Consider the following 26,154-nt stretch of genomic DNA (forward strand, 5'->3'; position numbering starts at 1 on the left):
ACAACAATGTGTACTTTGCTATTTTCTTCATATTTATATTTTAAGTGAGTGCTGTATAAACTGTTATTTTTGCAGTGGTTTCATTTTTGTGGATTCCATATGGATGGAAACACAAAATTTAAAAACAAGCAAAAATATATTAATGATTAATGATACAAAGTTAGATTGTATTTGTCATGATTTCACGAAAAAAAGTAACTCACACAATTTCCCAAAATTTTCAAAGCGCAAAAATTTCTGTACACCAAAATGATGGCTTATTATACAGTATACTGTATCTGGAATAAATTGAACAAAACAGATGACGTATCAAATTCTTGTATGCCACCTGCAACTGTGTCTTATTGAATCACATATTGTTACATGGTGCTCCAATTTAATGCGTAAAATGTTGCAGGATTTGTTCATTTTGCTAAAATTATATTAATAAAAATGGAAGTAAATATACAGGTTGACTAGTTGCCCCACTTAATCTTTACAAAAATGACACCATTCATATCTTGCTTTCTTTATACCTATAATACAATACAACATACCATAGCTATAAATAGCACAATGGACTATTTCGGGTGAAATACATACACCCCCTATGAAAGACATGACCTTAATCTCTCACACAGGGAGTGTGAGTTTCATATGGGGTTAGCTGAAAGGGTGACACCATTTGAAATCTACACCCCTTCTGTTGGCTGTTAAGATCAAGTCTTCCAGTGAGGGTGTATAGATTTCAAATGGAATAACCTACTATACCATACTGGATATTAAGTGTTTGTTTTTCACTCAGGGATTTACCAAGTAAGCCGACTTACTCTGTAATAGTGCAATTCTGTCCTGCAACTTCTACTTGTATTTTACTGCCAACATTGAGGTAGGTTCCTTCTATCAATACTTCAGTACCTCCAGATTTGGGTCCAATTGTCGGTGAAAAGCCATCGATAACGGGTTGCTGGTGGGAGGAAAGAATAGCACAAATTTGTTGTTACATCTACCTTTTCATTAAATCATTTAATTAATAGAATGAATTCATAAATCTGACATTTACTACAAACACTCCTCACATTTTTCTCACTTAAAATTAAAAGGAAGTTTATATTTCAGTGGCAAGAAAACTGTATGTTGTTTATCTGTATGCCGTAAAGTAAAAACAATTCAGAACAAATAATTGTAGTTAGGCCTAAATAATGCAAACTGGGATCATTTGTTATAATTACCCACCTAATATGCACCCAAAGTTATGAGGTAAATAATGTAAGTTCAATTGTTTTTTTAAACCCAGTTTGTTAACCCTATACCTGCCGATTGGGCAAAATGAACAATGTGTCCAATTTTGAACCAATCAAGACGGGTATTAATCTGCAAATGCAAGTTTGATCATGAATAGTTTAAAGCCTAGACGTAATTGGCAATTGAAATGAGCATTTCAAGTTATCTACCAATCAGAAATGCTGTTAGATGACCAGTAGAGTCCAAGGGGTTAAACTCACTCCTTTAAACGTTTTCAGATCCAAACATGTTCTTGTAATTGTGATGATGAGATTCCCATAAGTTTCTTGTTTCTTCTGAAGTTACCACACTTTAGTTCTTCTTTACTTAAAGTTAACTTCACTTTAATTTTTGTGCCTCAAAAGAAATTTCTTTTTTACTCTCTTCATTCAAAGGTCACTTACCACATAACTGAAGGAGTCCTGTGATAAGCCATTATACGTGTCATCCCCAGTGCCAATGGATATCTCTATCATGCCTTTCATAGGCATAGATATATCAGATGTACGACACACAACACTGAAATGATAAAATCACATTAAAATATATTGAATTATATAAGACATACTACATCTACACCCCGTAGCACAATAATTCATCACCGAACATTGACTGCTGTAGGCAACTGTTTGTTTTCTCAAAAAGCTAAGGTCACTAACAACGTATGCAATTTGGCTCTGTTGAAAAAAAAACTGATCCTCAGTTATCCAGAGTTATTAATGTGTGCTATTATTTCATATTTGCTTCTACCGGTATTAATTTAATACTGCATGACTGCTTATTCAAACAATACAGCTACCTGTAAAAAGCCTACCTCTTCTTTCTGACTAAATCGTTTATTCCTTCTATACTATCACTACTACCACATTTCGTCATATAAAATGATGCATTATGTATTGAAATTCTTCCATATGTTCCTAGATCATAACTACACATACTGAACAAAGACTAGGCATATATGTACTCATTTGAATGCATTTGCCATAATAATTTCCAATAAAGCCAAAAAAATTGCATCATTTTTATTTTATTTTTCATTTTTTACGCCAAAATTACAGATTTGTTAAGTCGTCGTCTGCATTTTCTATCCCATTCAGGGACTGGTTAATATCCTACTTACACTTGAGATGGCACGTAACTCTCGTTGAGATGTTTACATGGCTGCTGAGCAACATAGATCTCTTTGATATCTGACGCTACCTGCCCAAGATTAATGCCATAGATTCTCACTTCTGTCCCTCCTCTGATGTGACCAGCTTTTGGCTCAAACTAGAATGAGGATAATATTTAAAATCATGTTAAAAATTTGAAAAACATATTTTTTGTCAAAAAGATTGTCATCAAAGTTTAACAGCCAACAGACAAGTATGAAATATGTATGTGTTATACACAGTATATGAATACTTATGGGTTAAATGCAGTCAGGACTATTCATGCATGAGCATGATGAACCCCTGATAACATCTTAACTTTGGTTATCTTTGTCTATATGTCGTCCTTTCTGACCCCTGTCTGGGTCAATGGGGCGACCAATTAAGGATACAAGAAATTAACTCTTTGTACTGGCATTTGGATTTTGTATGTGTGTGTGCTTCTTAGCTCTAAATCCCTGGATGTTTTTAAATGGTTTATATGATGTGTCTTGGGCCACAGTCATCACCAAATTTCTGTTAAGTGTGCTAAGGCTATGCCTGTGTGTAGCACACTATAAATCAGTGATTTTTTTTTTCATTTTAATTAGTTCAATTTAAGCTTACCCCTGTAATATGAGGGTCTGGACACACATTGTCGCCTGCTAAGAATTCACTGTCCAAATCCGGGTCCTCATCTCTTGGACACTTGGACTGATGAACACATCGACTTCTCTCTACGCACCAACCACAGTTGAATTTACCGTCTGCCATCAAGCATGATCCACAGTTACTTCTCTCTGCACTGCATTTGAAGAGCGTAACTGTCAAAAGAAATGAAACTAGAGTTAACATTTGTTTTTCATTCATCACAAGATATGAATCAAAATTTTGACATAAATGTCATATCTTGGCATGTTTTCAGGTCTTTGACAATTTGCTTACATCAAATAGATACGGGCAAGACGTGTTTTGAATTTATTCAAAATAACATGTTACAAAACAGTTTTGTAATATGTTGCAATCTTTCAAGCTTCTTGGATATACATTTCAAGTGATCTATTTCTGTATGGGATGAGTTTTTTTATTCCACAAAATTGCATTTTTCTCACGAGATTGCTGTCTAGCAAATAACTTGTTTATCAGTGACACAGAGGCATGGCTATTTCGTTGCTGATAATATCTGCCAGTGCACTCTAGAGTAACCCGAGTATATTTTCTCATCTCAATACGTAATACTAATATTCGATTCCTGTGCTCAGTTTTATCTTAGCCATCAATTGCATGGTAGGATAGGTTACAGACCTACAAAAACCCAAGTGTACAAGGTAACAGAAATGATTTTCATCGCCAAGTTCAGGTAGCATCATGTTAACTACGGAAAGCCACACTCGCTGTAATCGCAGATCGTTTCTCTTAATGAAATGGCTCAGTAGTACATACAACTCGTATCACATGCAGGGAAACAAATTCTTAAGTAGATGTTGCTGCTTTATACTAGCTTTTTTTTCTTCAAAGCTTATTCTAAGTGTAGGGTCTATTTAAATGTAAAGCTACACATGCAGTAACAATCTGACAGAGAACTAAAAAAAATAATATGCATTTCACTAGATGTCATTCTTGTGTGATTGAACTCATGCCTGTATTTAATTGTTTTTCAGAAAGCGGAGTACGTCTTGTTTAATAAATGCAATTTCCTTATATTGTACATTTAACTGATAACCAAGAAATAACAAAACCTACTCCACTGCATATACATAAGTTCCTTTCCAGATCATTCATGTGATATTTATACAAAAACGTTAAGGCTTGTATAGTTCTATACAAGGCAGTGAATTAACTTTGCTACTTTTCCTCTATGGATCAAGTTTTCAGGTTGCCAATGCTACTGTGTGAGTATTTCATTCCCTTAGTATGTTAGCTCAATGTAATTGATGCTGGTGCTAATCACCCTCTAAAATGGCAAAGGGGTGCAACTTATTCCTTTTCCCAATATTATTCACTTTCTTTTACTTTGGTTTACACAAACTTTCATCTATATCTTTTATTTTTAATGACAAAACAACACACCTATGTAACCAATCTGTATATTACAGCAGTATTCTGTCTTTAAAAATTTACATATCAAAATATTTCAAAACGAACACTTGTCTTAAAAAAAAAATTTCGGATACACCTCATATGTGGAGTAGACTAGGATGACGGTGACAGGAACTATACAGGAAAGAAATAGATGATACAGTTGTTTGTTTTTACAATGGCAAATCTTTTTGTATATAATAGAGATTGGAATTCTAAACTTTGTATGATGTTGTGTTTGCCTTGAAATAGGCAAGACTCTTTATTGTATAGTAATGGGTGGCTTGTCTGCACTTCAAAGAACTATACCAATTATTATATCTACAACTTGCGAAGACGTCATGCAACTAATGGACAGCATGTCTGCACCTCAAAGAAATATACAATTATCAGATCTACAACTTGCACAATGTCCAAACATGCAACTAATGGACAGCTTGTCTGTATTTCAAAGAACTATGACCAATTATTATATCTACAACTTGCATAGACCTCACAACATGTATAGCGGGAAATTTTCTGGGGCATAAAGAAACAAACAAATAAACAAACAAACAATATGTCTATTTCCTATCCAGGTATATTTATGTGTCATTAGATACAATGCAACCTGGTATATACATCATTGTCCAGCTATAATCTTACCTGTTAGTTGATCAGGGTTATCCAGGATGTAACTACCATTCCATTGCACATTGAGTGCAACCTCCATAGTTGGTACCTCACTGCCATACATATACTGTATTGGATCAAAACATTAAAACAAAAGACAACATTAACAAAATGGTTAACTGTAACTGATGTGCATTACTACAATAATGTACTGATGCAATGTAAAATGTACTACTTTGGCATGAGATACATAATTCAGCCAATCTTGCAATGGGCTATTCCATTTAAAATCTACACTACCCCTATGGAAGATTTTGGAAATATTTGCAATGGGGGCATATGAATTTCAATTGGAATGCGCACATTAGGCAGCTCCATTTGAATTTCATACACCCTCTGAGAAAGATTCAACCTGAATCTTCCTCTGAGGGAGAGTGAGTTTAAAATGGAGCTACCTAATGTGCTAATTCCATTGAAAATTCATACTCCCCCTGTGGAAGATATTCCCCAAATCTTCCACAGGGGGTGTGTGGATTTTAAATGGAATTGCCCAATGCATTTGCATCTAGTGTAGAGTATGATTGGATACATTGACTAATGGAACTAGGTAATGATAACTTTGGTTGATGACAGAAAATGAACACTAGTACCATGTGTCGTTGTACATAAATACATTGATAAATAGCCAAAGGGTTTTTTGAGGTTACTGCAGGGATATGATTTCTCTCATATCCCTGGTTAATATAAGGAGAAGAAAACCGGTGCAGCTTGGTGCAGTGAAGAAGCCACATATTCCAAAATAAAACAAACATTTCAATATCAGAACACCCCTGTTTCATTCAAGGAAATGGTTTTGGTTTTGTTTGGATACGCTATAAACATAGTATTATAACTGTCACAATAAATGGACCGTTCTGACGAATCATTACCAGCACTTTTTTTATGGGATCATGCATGCCCGTAGCCAGGATTAATTTTGAGGAGGGGTGGATTTTTGACTAAGTGAACTTTTTGGGGGGAGGGTTTTTTTTTTGGTTAAGTAGACTTTTTGGGCCCCAAGCAAATTCTGGGAGGGGTGGGTTTGTGGAAATTTAAACAAGATCCTGGGCCAATTTTGGTAATTTTGGGATATTTTGGATGGATTTGAAGGATTTTTGACCTTGGTAGCATTCATCTTCTTGCCCCTCCCATAGCTACGGACCCGGAAACTTCAGAAACATACCGTGCATCAAGCTATTTTGGCGATATTGATTTTCACAACTTATCTGTACTAAACAGTTTCTTTCATTCACAGTTTCAAACAGATTGCGGTTCTAAAATGAACCACAAAATAATGCGACAATAAAACCCCCATGAAAATATCCTGCTATATAGTAATTTCAACTTGATGTTGTACAGCTTATTAATTGAATGGGCAAGGATATTGAATTAGTAAGTTAATCTATTTCAAATTAAGATATTACCATTTCATAAGAGACAACTAATTTGGTTTGATTGGGTCACATCATATGTAAACCAAAAAATATCCTTGTGGTATATATTTACGTATGCAAGCAGTGTTCGAATTTAGGAAAAGTAAATGGTTGTCCCATGGACAACCAGATTACAATTTCTGGTTGTCCGTCTAAGTTTTTGGTTGTCCGTAGGCCTACAAATGTGACTTTTGGCTAGATTTATGGTTGTCCGGCGGACAACCGAATCAGTATTTTTGGTTGTCCGGTGACTTTTTTAGTTGTCTCGGGCAACCGGACAACCAAAATTTCGAACGCTGTATGCAAGCATCCAAATATAAACAAACACAGACAGGATATTGTTTAATAATGCATAAAAATATATCTCTCTATCAGAAGGAAATCAGTGTGGGTCATCGGAAATGGACTCAATGTACAATGAACCAAGGCTATGTATATTTGTAGTTATAATGATTTTATCTCAAAATATTTTCTTGAAATGTGAAAAATAGCTTATACTCAAGCTTCTATCTGTCAATTGATGGCATTAAATGTGTCATATCTTTAACATGATTATATGTTTTTGTTTCTAGAGCAAAATAATTTCTTGAAATGTTGAAAATACCCATGTTTATTTTGTCGATTGATAGCATCAAATGTGTCATATCTTTAATATGATTAAATGTTTTTGTTTCTAGAGCAGGAGCACTTGTTTACAATGTCTATGCTATAGATAATATGAATTAAACATTATTTTGTGTATTTTAGATCAACCACCAAACCACATAATTCTTTTATTCATGAAATTTATGATCCACAATATAAAAGTTTCATTATTTCTTTCAGTTTTAATGTAATATTAATTTAAATTGCATTTCCACTTCCAGATGCATACCCATTCAATGATTACATGATGTTAAGCTTCAACATGTTCATTATTTCACTAATGCATCGCATTATCATCCATACAGTCAGTATAGACATAGACATCGCAAATGTTCCATACTATTTGAACAGCATTTATCCTTTAGGCTATGCAGTTAACTTTAACTTCACTTTCACAGCAAACTTACCACCCTCGTTGGCCTCTAACTAGTATAGTATCAAATTCTAAAAGTTTTATGATCAATCTAACTAATATCCCACTTACATTCCATCCTGCACAGCGGACAAGCGTATCGTTTTCTCTCGTAGCTTTCACTTTGGCTACCTCTCCATCCAACAGAATGACGCACTCGTAATCACCATCACCCGACTGAAAGAAATTAAAAATCAAAACCAACATACGTCATATCATAGAAGAAATGAAGTGCCATTAAATATTTGATAAATAATTCAAGGCTTTCAACAGATCGTCAGATTTGTGTAGTAGATAGGCATCAAACTGTTACAGACTGTAGACTGACAGTTTTCTGATCTTCATTTTTATTTATAGAACTAAAAAAAAATAAACATACAAATTATACAGATTATGCCATTAACTTATTATGAGCTCCAGTCATATTTTTTTTTTGACTCACTCAACCTGTGTGTATAATGGGGAGCTGTAAGATTACTGCAATTTGGCGGAAACACTTGGCGAAGTAAACCTAGCACCAGGCAAAATTCCTGGTGATATGCTACAATCTAGATACAAATAATACCGCCGTCCTTTTCTGTGTTTGCCTTTAATAGGCACATTGTAATTACCATACATTCTAGCCATTGCTAACCCATAAAGTTCCACACAATTGAGCACATCACCCCATCTCAAACATGATGGGAACAAAGTAACAAAATCTCCTTGGTTTATTCAATATCAACACAATCATACACGCACGTACCTCTACACACATCGTTTGGTCTGTGTAGCAATTGACTTATATTCATTTGGTCAAATGAGTTTTGGCGCCACTCACTCGAGCTATCTACCACTCTACCAGTACCAAATAAATGGTGTGGCATGACTCACTGGTAAGATGGGCTAGCAGGTTGCACGTATTCGCCTATATGCATGATCATTCCTCTTTAATGCCTTACACATGGCTTAACATTCCCTCGTCATATAGAAAACATAGAATTATTGATTTTGCGTAAACATGATAAAACATCAAAGTGTATTTCAAGCATTGCTGAAGCAGTACTAGGCATGTTTGTGCACATTTTAATACAATTTTCATTCCGATTTACAATATGACCATGAAAATGGCTATTTTTAAACTTCTGACATATTCCCACCTGTTCTACGAGGCAGACATTTATGCAGAATGGGTTAACAACTCACCTCAAATCACCTATTACAGGTGGGTTATTCTAGCTATATGATATCTCCATAAATATACATGGGATGGCAAAATATACATACTATTGAGGCATACTCCACAATCTTTTTCCCCCCAAAAATAACAATATCCATATTTTTGTATGAATAAATCATATCTTACATCAACGATATTTGACAAAATCTACAGACACATGGACTGGACAACAAGTAGTTTGAATAACTCAATAATACCAGGGATATGATAATACACACAGCGGAAAGGACCTAAGTAAAATATGCAGGTTGATATAAGAGTACACGAAAATATTCCGGTATGGATAACTTCAATTTATACAAATCAATCTGAATCCTTAATAGATTTCAAGCTATGAGAAAACATAGTCATACAAACGTTTTCTTTCCTTTCATAAGTTTTAAGATGTGGTTAAGGGTTACTTGTAGGTCCAGATAATATTTATATTTCTACAGTTATTAATTACAGGTATGTTATGAATTTCTATAGAAAGAGCTATACTGTGTCTCTTCTCAAGTTGAGAAAGCCGTCAACGCATTTACAGTCACCAGCGTATGGACAAACCGCACCTTCTAAGCATTGTATACACGCCCGCAGGATTAGGTTAGCACGCGCGATTCAAACCTGTCACTCCGAAATATGCATGTGGAGTTACTGACTTTCAACTAGAGACGAGATGCACTATAATAGTAGTATGCCTACTATGTGAAAATGCACACATTTGTGTTGCGGGATACGCCCCACTCCACTCCCTCAGCAGATCTGAATTTGCCTTTGATGCATAGTGTCCAAATCACAGGTTTAGTCAAATTCAAACCAATCTGAATTGTATGTGGCTGCGCTTGTAGACAGAAGCTTGCAATGCGATTAAGAATCAATTTGTAGAGACCACTAAATGAAATGTGAATAATGAATTGCATTAACTGGGAATTTTCCTACTTTACTATATATATATCAGACATATGCACATTTAGATATGAAGCTCTAATGTTCATTGAACTCGCGGGTTTTGATTTATAAACCAGCTCTATTATTAAAGTATTATGTGTAAAATTCTATGGTTATGCATAAGGGGGGGTGCAAATGCTGCAATGTAAATTAAATGCCCCCCAAACGTCCAACCAAAATGTTATTAAAATGCTACAATTCCATGCTATCTTGTGCAAGTAAGCTTACCATAATTCACATATGATCGGTAACTGCCAAAAGTGACATCGCATGTAACCGAACCCGAATTCATTGATCCTAAGTTCATAATTTCTGAGCGATTTTTAAGATTACCTAACAATTTTTTTGAGAATTATTATTATAAAAAAGACCTCTAATAAATGCCCCCCCTTTGAAGTGTCAAACAGGGGGGGGGGCATTTATTAAAGAATATACATAGGACTACAGAACCTATAAAGCTAGATAACAGGAACCATGGTCTCTTGTACTGCATGCAGGAACATAATAGTCAATTGCAGGACTTGGAACTATAGTTTATTCCTTACTAATAGCCTTATTACTCTGAAAGGTGTGAATTTTATGCAACATGACATATCAGCACATAATCTAAAATTCAAAGAATATAAAAACATAATGGGAAAACCAGAAAAGCAAAATTGAGTTGCCATATAGATGCTGCCTGATATGTCAATATACAGTGTATGAACTTTCCACATACAAACATGTATGCAGGGCTTTAAGCTTTATGTATGGATAAATAGAACAGGTTGAAGAAAGTCAAAGAAACAAGTTTTGGTTGTTTTTTATCATTCTCTGGTGTAAAACTGGTTTGCATTCCAGAACATATTTCTTATCTCCAGGGCACAACTTAACCCAAATGATCCAAAGCTAATCCATATGTCTATTGCCGCATTATATACCCCTGAGAGATTCCTACGATATATGCCTACTAGGTGACAGTCATAAGAACAAGGCAACATTAAATCTACATGATTACGAACATAACCAAATTATGTACGGCCAACTGAGTGACTTGAAAAGCAAAAGACCCAATTTGATTTCAGCTACATCTCTGCGAAGGCCACTTGTGAGTCATGAGATAACCTTTTATAGACAAGGCTTGAATGTGGATGCAATCATATTTGATAATAGCGCTTGTCACTTATCGCGAATGTCGTGAATCGTTTGGGTGATTTTTACCGGAGATACACAATATTGAACGTCCGTCGTTGTCGTCACATCGTTCCCTAAAGCAAAACATCGCAAGTGTCACTTTTTTGCCTTCAGTTAGCCAAACACTTCCCGAATTATTTGACAATTTTTGTTAAACACTGGCGACGATGTGATCTGGTCCGGTACTCAGACTAAATGTCTAGCTGGCTGAAATTTGACATGATAGAGGAAGTCATCGTATTGGGCAATTCCAGTTAAAAACCACACACCCCCTATGGAAGATATGACCTTAATCTCCTACACAGGGAGTGTAAATTTCAAATGGAGCCAACCATACAGGTAACCCCATTTGAAATTCACACTCCCTGTGTAGGAGATTAAAGTCATGTCTTCCATAAGGGGTGTATGGATTTCAACTGGAATGTCCCATTGATGTGTCTCAGCTTACTTGAGGTGAAATTGTACACCTATAGCGAGCCAACGATGTGGTTTCATTAACAAGACGCCTGACAATGTCTCCTGTAGGCTAGTTTGACCCCTATCTTTTAGTCTTCTTTATCATTAGCAATGTGTAGGCTAGTTTAACCCTATCATGTTACTTCATCATTAGGGAAAAGTGTAAGATAAAGTGCCATCTAACAACCACAAACACCTTGTTGTGAATGCTATCTACTGAAGATAGCGTAAGTCACTGGCTTGGACAATTTGCTCATGGTTAGTTCTTCGAAATATGGTTTGTGATGGTATGTCTGATGTCTGCATTTTCCATGATGGTGCATATCGAATTTGTAATGAAAAGCTTTATTCTGTTTGTTTGTTTGTATGTTTGTTTTGGTGTAGCATTAGATATCTGCAATAATTCTTCTTTCACTAGCTATATACACATCTTGTTTTTCCAATATGTAACTTGCCACACCCAAACAAACACAAACTCTGATACCAAAACACCACATATACATATTCATCCTAGGCTAGGAGCAAAACAACATCCCAACAGATTGCACTGTAAGCCAATTATTGATTTCCCACCAAGTTCGCAGGCAGTATTTCATTTCCGCTCATAGTATATCCTCCTCTATTAGAGGCAAGGTGCAAGTCTGTTGAATTCCTCACCCTCGTTACTTCCGTGTTGCTTTCCTGTGATCAATTAATCCAGGTCCCTGTAGATTTTATCTCAATGCTACCAACTCATTAAAATCATGTACCATTTCGTATCAGTAAGCTTTAGAAACATATCTGTGGAAGATCCGATATGACAGTCATTTGGGTACGATGTGTCGGTAGAGAAATTAATTCTGACACTCTGTGTGAAAAACAGCTTCTTTACCATTTTAATCAGCCCATGCATATTGAGATATGTAGTGTCAAGATGCATGTTGTAAGCTTAAATCCCTTGACAAACATAATAAGAACCTATTTTTTATGTAACAACAAAAATATATATTTTATGTAAAACATGGAACAAGTGTGAAGTTTAAAGCTAGAATATCATTGATGTGTCAGAAACAGATCCAAGTTAATTAACCTTGCTGTGATAGAAGTTGGTGTCAATATACCAGTAAAATTCAAGTAAATCTTTAGCTATGACCAATTCTGTTGCTTTCATCATCACCAAAGTGAGACATTTTTGTAGATGGTTTAGGAATCTCTCTTGTTTTCTCACAACACCTTGCTGTGATAGAAGATGGTGTCAATAGCAGCAAAAATGCAAGTAAATATTTAGCCATGACCAATTCTGTTGCTTTCATCATATATGACCAACCAAAGTGAGACATTTTGGTTGTTGGCAAAATTGAAATTTTGTAATAAGATTTAGGAATCTCTCCTCTTTTTCTCATTTCGCCAAAAGCAGCATCCATACCCTCGGAAGTTCAATTTCAAACAAAAGTAATTGTTCATGTGAAAAAAGACAATGCGATGAAGCAACTAAAATTCACTAAAATTAAAAATGGTGTATTACACACAAAGTGTCACGTATATGAGTAAAATATAATCCAAGAATGAGAGATGGCTTTATGATAGATGGAGGTTAATTGATTAACCTACATTGAATTAGTGGCATATCTACGTAACACTTCACAATCTAGATCAATACGGGTGGATAACAGGTGGATTGCAATTATCAGCTATCACTATGAACCACAATGGCCTCATTCCAATGGCATAGTTCAACAATCCCAATTAAACAATCATAGTGAAAAATTTGACCTCAAGTTTCAGAGTATGAGTTTTTGTACCCAAATTTTCAAATGTTATTCAATGAATGTACAAATGTGTAATGGGGTTATAGAACTGTGCCCTGATGGGTGAGCATGCTGTGGATCCTAGTGTATGTATAATTGCTTTAAAATTGTGTTAAAATTTTGGATGTGTGCTGTACGGCTTCAATAGTGTTGTCAACCACTACTCTTGATATTCTCTATTAAATGGGCAACCGCTTTTAATTTGAACTCATCATTACGTGTGAATGTATGGTAGAATTTAAAAGGTCACAGGTTTACACCAGAGGAGATATCAAAGCATCATAATTCCTTGAACGGAAATGGTCAAATATTGAGTTTATCCCATCATGCTTGGTGCAAAAAATAATTGTGTATCAATTTACCTTTTTGGTAAATCCCATAAGCCTTTGCGTTTGGACCCCTGATGTTGTCACGGCATGCCGATGCATACATTGTTACTGCGCACTTCACGGCATTGAAATATGCAGTAACGATGTTTGCTGACGATGTGCACGTCGGTGTGATGTAAAAGGTCCAAAAACAAAGGCTTATGGGGTTTACTTAAAAGGAAGATTTGTGTTAAAGAAACAATGGTTTCTATACTTTTACATTTTCAAAGTGCAGTTTTTATGTAACCCATGAGTTTTGGCAGCAAACAGACCTTCTAGAAAATAGAAAATATTTGTTTATGACTACTGGGATTCAGTAATGACCTAGCTTTTTACCTCTCGCCTTGTTGGCGCTAAATGGGTGCTTTGAACCGCGGTTTTGAAATGAGGACCTATAATTATGTACAAACATCTAATAGGCGTGATACTGGATTCTCTATGGTGATTAGTGATGATTGGAATTTGATTGGGATTTGATACTACTGCCTCCTCTATAATCTGCACTAATCCACATCAAACTTGACCAAACCCAACATATGAATGCTGCCCCATTGCCTGTTGCGGTACACCATAAAAAATAATAAAAGCAACTCTCATGACATCTAATGCAATTTATAATTCATTAATGGAAAATAATGATCAACATGGATTTTTGAAAAAGCTTAACAGGGATTTGTATCAATTTTATGCCTTTGAAATTCAAATAAAACATAAATTTACTGCTGAACATATAGCTCAATACAGTTTTTATTGAAATCGATAGCGAATGTAAATGCATGTAACATGTCCGCCTGTTCATTGCTTTAGGGATATAAGTGTTGTGATGAAGTGAAATTAGCCTTAAAGTTGGGCAAACACTGTTTGATTACTTCATTATCTTATTCATTGAAAACTTCATTTTGATGAAAACGTTGAAATTTACTCAACATGCCTAGAGATATAAATGTTTCAATGTTGCTTTGTCAATATTGCTATGGATTAGGAATATGACGAAAACACAGGATATTGTTTTTTTTACGTCGCAAAACCAATTAGTGCATTTATATATGAGCTTATTTTGTGCATTGATTTAAAGATTAAATATGCCTTATATCATAAAATGGATGTTTGTCTCTGCCTGCCTCGTACAGCAGCCCGATAGCAGCAAAATAGATTTCATTGAATTATATCCTTCAGGAGGAATGTGCTATTCCATTTAAAGTCCACACTACCCCTGTGGAAAATTTAGCTAAAGTCTTCTATAGAGGGAGTATGAGTTTCGAATAAAATAGACAGTTTTTTTTCTATTTGAAATTCTTACTCCAGTTGTGGAAGATAAAAGGTAAAGCCATAATACAGGGGGAGTATGGGTTTCAAAATGATTAACCCAGACCAATTACATTTGAAAAACATACTCCCCTTTGGAAGATATTTCCAAAATCTTCCACAGGGGTAGTGTGAATTTTAAATGGAATAGCCCAATGATTACACAGGACAAAAAATTAACAAACATCCAACAGAAGTACAAATAGTTCCGCCTCACTGCACATGCACAAAGAAAGCTGAGATTGCTACAAGCACCTGTGCCCCAATCATACCCATTGGTTTCCCCGCTTCTAACCTTTAGCCAGGCTACTCCGGATGCAAGGAGGATGGTCAGCAGCTTTTGGTATTTACCAGAAAGAACGTCTTATAATAGAAACTGACTTTTCACGCTGATACCCAGCGAGAGATTCAAGCAGAAGATTGATGGATGCTTAATATAACTTGCTAAATTTGTCCCAACATACATCTAGTTTTACTTGATCACATCAATATCAGACTTTGCAATAGATGACACACATGCTAACCAATCACATTATATATCATACAATCCAATCCTATAGCAAAATTGGAACATATTACAGGATGATAACATCAAGGGGCCTCTACTAACACTTTGCATACAGACATTATATCTACCATGTACCCAAATCCTTGACTTACAATACATAGAGTTACCTCAAGAACTGCTAGATCAATAGTAGGTACATTTGTGTTTGATGCATTTTTCATCCAGTTACAAAACATAATGTGAAATTTGATCATTTTAGCAGGATCGATGCATGCAGAACGATTTTTGATGACAACGGTAGTGATGTAGAGAGTCTAAACCGCATTTCGCAGAAAAAAAATTGACTATATTACTATTACATTAGAATAAATTCAAATGTTACATACTCTGATAACATACTGACAACATTACTAGTGTAACATCTCAAAGCTGTCGCTTCTTATATTACTATGATTTGTATGTACGTACACTCACTCATGTCCATGTTATGCGTAATGATATTGATCAGCGTTCTGTCAAATTTACTTGATCGTTTACCATGTTGAGAAAGAAATCTTATTGATCAGGTTCAAGTTGGTTAAAATTAGGCATAATGTCTGTAAGTGGTTGTTGACATGGATCGCCTCAAGCAGGCTGTATGGAAGGATACAGAAAGCTACATTACTATCATGTACCTTTGAAATGCTAGATACAGATACAAGCACATTTTTTGTGTGGTAACTTTATTTCACCATTTAGAAAATATCGGTTATAAGCAGAAATGCATTGCTTACAAATCACTTTGTTACTTTAGACATATTACTAAATTAAATCTTGATGATGATGATGTTATTTTTGAGAGGGTGTCCATTTGTGATACAATAGAAATAAGGTTGCTTGAAAATTACTGCAATTTAAATTCTGCAAGGAATGATTTTAGCAGAATTGAGGAGCCTGATTTGCTTTTAGATTTACCGATTACAGCTATATATATACTAAGTAACATAGAAGTAGAACCCCTCTCAATACAAACCTGTTGCACTCAAATAAAATAACAGACAATGTACATTTCCTTCGTTTTATGCTAAGGTCACTAACTTGATCATGATGATAGTAAGGGAAAATACTGCTGATGGCAAGTTAAAATTCTGTGTACCCTCGTGGGGGCATAGGCATAGACTTAAATTTAAAGGAGCTTTCGTTCAGTTCTATCTTAAAGTTCTCGCTAAAAGACCCCTCAATTTAAATTGCATCACATGAATGTTCCTTCCAAAGAATGAGGTTTTAACAATATGTGACTGGACACCACAAATCAGCTGTAAAGTTGCCCCCCCGGTCAATTTTGTTTTATTTCGTGTTTAGAAAATATTATATCATATTCATAAGCTTTAAAATGGTATATCATTTGACTTCAGACGATATCCAGAAGCGGGGTTATGTTTGTTGAACTCTGTTCCTTCAACAAAATTGTACCTATTTTTTGGTTCTACATATAATGTCTCTTTTTCCACATTTCTGGTAATAAATATCAAACAGTCATAATTGGCGGTCATTTCAAATCATTTCCAAGTCAACGAGGTTTAAGAATGTCCTCTCATTGTTAATTGTTGGTTATACATACCTAGACAAAATACAACGCTTTGTTATCCACCACCTCAACAGGATTTAGCCAAAGCAAACAAAGACAAGAATTATTTAAGGATTCTATAGAAATAGGTAGAAGCTTATTATCCTCTTCAGCAATAGGATTATTTATTGGCTTATTTGATGAGATACTTGCCGCACCGAATTGAGATACATATGAATACGACCTACATGCACATTTTACACTGTAACTGAGAATACAATTTGCCGAGTTTACGGCTCATTCGTAGTGTCCAGTCACATATGTGCAATGACTAAAAGTCAGAAATGACTCAAAATTACAAAAAAGTTGAAAAGAAATTAATTTAGTAGCAGCAAAACACAAAAGTCATTGCACTGGGTGAGATTGAGGCTGGTTAAAAAATTGAGTCAATGCATTAGGTGACATGATCAAGGGGAATGAGTCACATGTCGGCAATTTTCAATTAGAAGTTTTTTACATCATTTTCTGGCAGTTTATGAATGCTACATATTGATGCAAACCCCATCAAAATCGGACATCTGGTTACCAAGTTATGAGCAATTTATCAATGGCTGAAAACAATATAAAACAAAAGAATTTGGACACTGTTTTTGCCAATATCTCAAAAATAATACTAGTGACATCCGACTCATTCCTCTTGATTATGTCACATATAGAGAGTCTAAAGTCACACACCATTTGTCACTTTCAAGTAAAGTGTTCTATCCAACCTGTTCCCTAAACTATTCCCACATACAACTTTGTTGTGGTCATTCTCAACACAGTTTCAAAGTGATCTCTTACAAAATATTCAGTCCGAGTTGTACTGTGTTGATTAATTCACCACGTTTATAGCTGGCCACACAAACCATTACTTTCTCACACTAAGTGCGTGGCCCTGCATTAATTTCCAAACTCATAGGCTTTGTACACATCCAGAGCACACCGCTCATAGATGACAAAAAACTATTGCAAATCCAGAATTTCCTGTCCCGAAAAAATACAAATAAAAGAAAAGGCGGCGAAAATTGGTGAGTTAAGCTTTTTATCTGAATGGTACTTTTCTAAAAACAAATCTGATAACAAAGATCTCTTTGCACTAGCGTTCAATGGCATGGTTAACCTCTTGTGTGCAAATTACGAGAGATGCTATAGACACAAATTTATAAACTTACAATTTTGAACCAAATTACTATATTTTGAATCAGAATGATTATATACTTAAAGTAAGATCAAATATATCTTGTATTGTGTTTGTATAAGATTTGTGATATATCCATGACATTTGAAAAAAACTAAATCATGAAAAACTGCATGATCTGTGATGTCATATGAAACCTGTAGCTTGTATTTTGGGCATTGATATTCAATGAGCGTCTGCTAGTCGTTCCCAATAGGCAGTTAGTAGGACTGCCTCAGCAGTGTCATCTTCCCTGGTTAAGTATTAGTTAAAATTCCAGCCAACTAAACCATGACAACACTTGTGGATATCATGGCCAGTTTCAGGCTGTAAGATACAATGTATAATATGGTAGCCTTCTCAGATGAATGGATAAGATAGATGTCTTTTTTGTTTCGGTAATCATAAATATGTGTCGAATCTCTTGAATGGCATCCCCATATCCTACGATATATTTCAAAAGCAGCATTTGTGTTTTGTGCATTTTGGTCTTCTTCAGATTTATTTCATGCTTATCATGCAGACTAACAGAGATGTAAGTAGGCCTGAAGAAAAAAACAGAAAATCTGGAAAAAGCATGTGAATTGGGCTTAAAAGCCCCAGACCCAAATGGCTGAAAATAAATAAAAGTGTGAACATTTGCACACACAAAAAATCTGGAATTCCAAATGAAACCTGAAAACTTCCATCCCTGGGCTAGACTTCAATTTCATGTCATTTACTTTCCATTTGAACATCACCCTTTCCTGAAATCCTGCAAGTTGAATTTGCAACTCATCTTAATATTAATATTTGCATACTCTGTTAGGTGCATTCTTACATGCTTCAATAGCTTTTGGTTTCTTTTGTGCATTTTTGAAGTGTTTATAGTGTTTTTTAAAAACTTGTTTCTTTTATGACAAAATACTTGCTACAATGGGCTAATTCAGTTAACATCCATACACACCCTATGGAAGACATTGCCCATACAGGGGGTGTGAATTTCAAATGGGGTTACCAAAAATGGGCTGCTCCATTTGAAATCTACACTCCCTTTGTGGGAGATTAATGCCACGACTTTCATAGGGGTGTGTGGTTTTCAATTGGAACAGCCCAATATATAGGAAAATCCCTTTTCCAATTCACCCATCATTTTTACTAACCACATTCCCCTTTATTGCATCCAATCTACAGGGAGAGTTAACAAAAATATGACCTGAATTGAAAGCATCCTGACTGTCCCATTCCCTTGTCTCCTAACTGAATCTCCTTTGTAAACAGAGGAGGAAAAAAATTGATCTCAGCATACGCTCGCCAAGCCCGTATTCCCCATACCGAGCTAGACCTGACTGGGTTGCTCTCCTGCAAGTGATGTCCGCATATTGATACATCCTTGAGGGAGATTTGACAGGAAGTCTCCTACAAACAACCAACTATGATATCCAAGCGATGCATTCCTACCAACCGCAGCCCCTGTATACACACTCAGTCGTCAATTAACATGCAGATTGTCCCAACCATACGCATCCTAATTAAACAATTAACCCTGTAACACCGGGAGCCGGAGCTAGGGGCTCGTTACGGAAGATGGTGGATGTCTGCATATGCATTTAAAAGTGTGGAAAATATGTGTGGACCAAGTGTGCTTATTTGTACCAGCTCGCTTATTATATGGTACAGAATTTATTAGTTATCATAGCATTAGGCTATTGGCAACAGAATATATTTTGTGCTGTTGGCAGCAGAAAATATTTTGCAATATAGTAAGCTGCATATCGTAATACCTAGTGGTTGATTAATTTTAGAGCAAAGAAAACATTCTTGTTTATAATGATCTCAACTGAATAATTGTTTATTTATTTTGTTGTTTGACAAAATGCTTTATATACGCTTTCCAAATACTTCGCACTTGGTTTGATAGCCAATTTTTCACAAATCTTGGATAACAATCTACAAATATTTCATATAAGAAGATAAAATATTCTAATAAATAACTAAAACACATATCGCTTTAAACCTCTTCAGATCCAGACAGGGAATTCCTTCCTTGCATATTTGTAGGAAACTGTTATGTCTTGTCAATTGTCTCTCCCAGCATCTCTCTTTTTCATTTTCACCATATATGAAACACCTCTTTTCAAATGTACAATCAGCAATGAGTTCAAAATTTCTTCTCTGTAAACCACTAAAAGGATTTCTACCTCTGCAATTACCCGAACACAATACATTTTTTGCAACAATGTTATATACTTTTATATGTTACATACATTTTTGTTCAAGTTCACACTCGGATTCTTTACAGGGAAGAATGTCTTTAATATCTCAACATGTTGGTAACAAATCATTCTCATGCAAGTGCATGTTTCGTTACATCCTGAGATTAAACATAAAAATTGAAGAGAAATGATGTATATCTTCCTATGTATTCAATGAGAAAGTGCGCCAGCGAGGATCGACACCGGGATCGACGCATCCTGCTATAAAAGACACTCCTGAAATATCACCTGTCTCATCTTCATTTCCGCAATTCATGAAATTTCATCAAAACTCATAAGCTTACTTTACAGCTGAAATAAAAAACCTTGAAATTTATGCCCTTACTGAAAGCTTTTTCTACCTTTTCATGTTTGCAGATACACACTGCCACCTGCACACATTCGGCATACAAATATCAGCAAAATTATACTTGCGGACAAAAAAATTCCAACCAATCGTGTTTACTATTTAAACGTCTCTTCTATTCACATGGAAGTACTGGATGTGTACGATGCCCACGGTTTGCTTTTTGTGTCTACAAGTTATTGTGCCTCTGATGCAGCACTTCAAAGTCCAGTCACATACCACTTACCAAAGGTCTCTGCAAAGCATTTCATTGAGAAAACGTGAATACTGGAATTTGTGGAGAGATGGTCATCCATCAAATATTCCATATCATATTCCATATCAAAAATTTCCTATTTTTTATTTTATCTCTTTAGAATTCAGTGATTATTGTATCAGAAAACTATACATTAACTTATTACCATTGGGACCTGACCTGCTTAAAATCTTTTGGGACCCACAGATTTGACCTACTATGGGGGCTTAAGGGGTCCAGGGAATGATGATCTAACCTCTTAATAGCGACAGGACTGACCAATCACAACAAAGCCACCAGATGATGTCATATACTCTGATCAGAACCAAGTAGTCAGTCGTGTTCATCTTTGCATCACAGATACCCCAACCTACCCATGCATCCACAAATAGAAGCATAATTCTCAAAGTGCCCACAGTGTAGCTGCCAGGCCCGTAACTGGGGGGCAAAAGTCCCTTTTGAACCAAAAAGTCCCATTTACGAACGTAGGGCCCGAAAATATGTGGGTTTTTTATGCCTTTTTAGTTTAAAAAAAAGGTCCCAATTTTGGTGAAAAAGTCCACTTTTTCAAAAACCGCCCCCAGTCCAAAAAGATCCAAATTTTGAAAAATAAAAGGTCCACTTTTTCAAAATCAGCCCCCAAATAAATCCTGGTTACGGGCCTGTTAGCTGCTTACACTATTCTCTGGTATATTGAAATGATACGAGGTCTGATAGGACAGGACAAATGTGAGATATTTTGATGTTGAGTACACATAAGCCACTATAGAAAACAAATATCGAAAAAAGCATTTTGCATCAGTCTCGGCTGATCGGTCAATTAGGGCAAGTAGTGATGATTTTGTAGACTTATGCATTTCAAAGTGAGCATATGATGTTTGTCACATTCTGTATTATAATCATCGCCATTATGAATAATTCTTCCTCACATAACCAAGTAAATAATTTGAGAGCCATTAATTTGATTGACTTTCATTACCAATTCCTCCTACACATTGTCACCTGTCCTATGTTAGAATTAGAATTAAACTTAAAGCACTTAAAATAATCTTGACTGATTGATTGATGCATTTTTTATGACATCCACAGAAATGTATTGTGTGTGGGGAAGGTGGGGGGGCATTGGGAGCACAGGTGTAGCAAGCGGGTGGACAGGATGGACAAAGTCCAGGGGCCCGAGGATTCAGGGGCCCCAAGCAAAAGTGAAATGTATCTAGCACTGCTCCTTGTCCATGGGTGATTGGGAGGGCAATGGGATGTACAAGTGCTTGCGTTTGTGTGGGGGTGTACAGATATTGCATTAAAAAAACTTAGGTGTGAAGAACAATCATGATAAAACTGTAAATTATAAACTGCTACGCTATCCAAAAAACCCGAATCAAAAATTGTCCTCATGCAGCAACCAAATGTCAAATTGTCAAATATTCGTCACAAATGGAGAAAGAAAAAGAAACTTAGTTCTTTTGCACACATTTTCCTAGTATTACCTGCAGCAAGTCATTTTCAAATATGACAATTGACATCTGCTTCAAACGTAAGAATAAAAATCTATGTAGAAGTGTTATCACTGAAACCCATCTCCGGGGATTGGTGGGTATTAAATGGAGAAACAAATTTGACGACTTTATGCAATCTAGCCCACGGCATTCAGGTAAGATATTGATTCTTGGGGAATTATCATATTCATCCAGGACAGGCTTGGCAGGTTTTGATCAGGATGTTGTTAGGGATCAGTCGACTTGAGAGACCAAGTGTGTACTCCAACTACGATGGTTGTTGACATTTAACCAAACTTGAAAAGAGAGCGACTGTTAAGCCCCCTCTTGCAGGTCACGAGTAGTTCGTCTTATACTAATGTAATCCTCAAAAAATTGATTATTACATCAACTTGCAAAAATCACGGATCATCAAAAACCCATTTAGAAAGCACATACAGGAAACGTGACAGGGCTTGATGTAAATTACTCCCTATTTTCTTACCTATTACGGTTAAAAGCATATTTATAAAATAAATTTTTGCAATATATTGATTTCTCATCATAAATAGCAAATTTGTCAGGACAGGCCGGCATCAATCATACCCATCACCAATTTATCCTTAGCAACACATCGTGTGACACATCAAATAAAAACTGCTGTTTTTTCGCACACTGGCCTTGAAGTTGAGTTATAATAAAAAGCTGTCGAAATGACGCATATGAGAAGCTTTTTTCTTATTTTGTTTTTTCTTACAGGAACACGATTTAGGCCATTATCAGAATTGTTCCACAAACCATTTCATTGATAGATAGCAACGGAACCTTGACCTATCTAGACCCATCATACAATTCATGCCTCTGGCTAATAGTAACCTTGGACTTGATAATACAAATATAACAGAAATTGACTTTGATTTTGTAATACTTTCTATCGGGTTTGCATGAATGCTATCTGTCTGTCTATGGTTACAGTTTGATGAGTAAAACCAAATATTGCATGAATCCTTCACAACTTGACTGATTGGCTGGTGCAACATCCTAATTCTCTGATTTAATGCTAAACTTTACCGAAAGGGATGAGGATGAGACGCTCGCAAGTTCCTTAACCCTTCATATGATGCAGACGACACAAATAAGATTCTCATACGAAGCAGACGACACAAATAAGATTCTTTTCTCAATGAATTGTCAACAATAAGAGTAGAATTCACTTTAAAATGTGTTAAAATTATTACATTTGATTGAGATTAGTTCTCAGATTCTTGAATTTATTTTGATATTTTTGTACGAATCAAATATCTCAAGTTCCTGATTTTGTGTGACATGAAACAAAAGTTTGTCTGGTTCTAGACAGAATGTAACACAAAGTATAGCAGGATGATAAAAAGCTAGCAGCGTATAGAAAGTCTTCTTAATCTCTCACTACTCTATCAAACATTAATCCATCTATACAGTTGTTCCATCTATGTCCACACATTGTGAAAAGAGCGAGCCTTAAAAAGGGCAACCTTTTCAGCTAGCTAACCGAGTGTTCACAGCGCTCCAATTCTGACGTTAAAAAGACGGTCTGGTCTAGCTGAATGAAAAGCACTTATTAAACTTTCACTTCATTTGCTTGTCTTCAGGCTGCATCTCTTTTCTTTTTACGTCTCTAGCTCGGCTTTTTAGCTTACCATGTATGCGTCTTCATTTATTAGTCATGCATGGTTGATGACACAGTTGCAAAAATATAATGCGCAAATTATGGGCTATGTGTCACTTTGGGTGATTTTGCTTTTTAATTGGGCAACTTGACTTGCGGCAGTGCCTCGGGTGAAATGAATTAAACAATGTTTTTTTCAATTTATGACTTCATTTAATTCAAAGGCATAGAGACAGGAGCTCCTGGTACAAAAATGTTTGTTTCGTCTATGGCGGGCACAGACTAGTTCTATACATTTGTTCCCCTTGAGTTCGGTAGTGATGTTGATGCGTATTTCGTTGTTGAACTACCGAATCGTGCAAGTAAACCTAATAATGAGGAGCATATATACGGGCGTACAAGGGAACTTTGTCGGCATACTTTCCGGCACAATTACGTAAAAGCCTGACGTCACTACCAAAGTCACAGCGAAATGAAGTAAAATAAAATGTCACTTGTTTTTTGGTTGTCTTTCTTACACATTATTTTGTCTACCCCTTTAATAATTCAGGAAAAGACAAGTTTTTGTTTGTTCGCTTGCTTTCGCTCTGAGCTGCACATAAAACAAACTGCATAATCCCAGCTTGTCATAGAGAAAAATGAAGTCCCAATTGATTTACAGAAATCAGGTCAACAAATGAAAGTCTAACAAACCTGTTTGCTGTTAATTTCCACAAGACTTCATGTTACATAGATGAGTAAACTCAAGCTTCAATATATGATATGTGATGGATGCAGGCTGATGAATGAGTGTGCTTTTGACCTATAGTCAAGTGGTCCTCACTAGGTAAACACACGCTAAGCCTGACCGTGTTAGCTGCCAATCCTCTTGCCACTAACACGTAATATGGCTACTTAAAGTAACGCACTGTGTTTCATCTTTATTTTGAACCATTCCAACCAGATTTCAGCCAAGTTGTGTACCACCATGCCTTACCCCTTCCCATACCCCATATATTTAGAGTCCCAACAACACTTGATACTATAGTCCATCCCGTCTTATGTTGAGAGTAACACCATGTTGGATTTTGCAGTGGCAGATTTGAATTGTGCATGTTAACCTAATCCCACTGGGAGTATACACACACATAGAGGGCGATTTATCCGTATAGTATGCTGGCAATGTATACGCATAAACACACCTATTCAAGTCTGCCACTGCAAAATCCATATTGGTGAGTTGAGACACACTATAGAGAGGTTGTTATGTTCCTTACGCCAACCACTTTATGGTAGGACTCAGACTAAGGCGGATGTATTATATCAAACGTTCTATATAATGACTAAGGCGGATGTATTATATAGAATGTTCTATATAAATCTGTCTTGGTCAGAGTCCGGCCGCAAGGCGCTTGCCATAAGAAACAAACAACCTCTCTAATGCATCTCTGAAAACATTGGTGCTGCTTTTTCTACACTTATTACAAACTGAAATAAGGCTGCTTAAGTAACGCACTCATCTCACTTTGTGTTTAGATAATTTTCTAAATAATCCTCATTCTCAAGAAGTGCCACAGGTGCCTTTATAGTGAATTTTAACCCATGAGAACTACCTGCCTATTGGTCAAAAAGAAGTTTTCATTATCAATTGGACCAATCAACAACATTGTTAGAAAAATTTCACCACACAAAAAAATTGGGGTGAATTATTTGCAAAGCTCCATTCTGATTGGTGATATCATGTAACTGACCAATCAGAGAGAATGTTAGATCAGCAGGTAGTGCTCAGGGGGTTAAGAATCTTTCCTTCAAATGTAAAGCACTCCACTTACTTGAAAAGAAAGTTAAGTTTGCTTATTAGATTATTGGTTTGTTTTTCCCCCAATTGTGACATGATGGCCCCAGATGGCGACATCTTTCTGCTGAATTGAGATTTTGAACAAATTCCACCTCAAACTTTCAAGACCGGTCTCTATCTACCCTTAGAATGTCAAGTTTCTTTTTCGATTGTTTAAGAGAATGCAATTTCCTTGGAAGCAACATCCAGGTCCTAAATATATAAATCACTGGATATACAGAACTTGAAGTCACTTTGTTC

At 35.8% G+C, this 26,154-nt stretch overlaps 1 protein-coding gene across 1 annotated transcript in view; it reads right to left on the minus strand.

The window, feature by feature from the left end:
* LOC140148701 (plexin-A1-like) overlaps positions 1-26,154 on the minus strand; it is a 124,515-nt gene that overhangs the window by 13,068 nt on the left and 85,293 nt on the right. The window contains exons 10-15 of the mRNA XM_072170742.1: positions 7,686-7,790; positions 5,118-5,211; positions 3,021-3,217; positions 2,384-2,532; positions 1,668-1,782; positions 810-946 (exon numbers count right to left, since the gene is read on the minus strand). Coding sequence (XP_072026843.1) covers positions 810-946; positions 1,668-1,782; positions 2,384-2,532; positions 3,021-3,217; positions 5,118-5,211; positions 7,686-7,790 — 797 coding nt within the window. The remainder of the gene's footprint in view (positions 1-809; positions 947-1,667; positions 1,783-2,383; positions 2,533-3,020; positions 3,218-5,117; positions 5,212-7,685; positions 7,791-26,154) is intronic.

The sequence above is a fragment of the Amphiura filiformis genome, chromosome 3, assembly GCF_039555335.1.
Source record: "Amphiura filiformis chromosome 3, Afil_fr2py, whole genome shotgun sequence".
NCBI classification, from domain to species: domain Eukaryota; kingdom Metazoa; phylum Echinodermata; class Ophiuroidea; order Amphilepidida; family Amphiuridae; genus Amphiura; species Amphiura filiformis.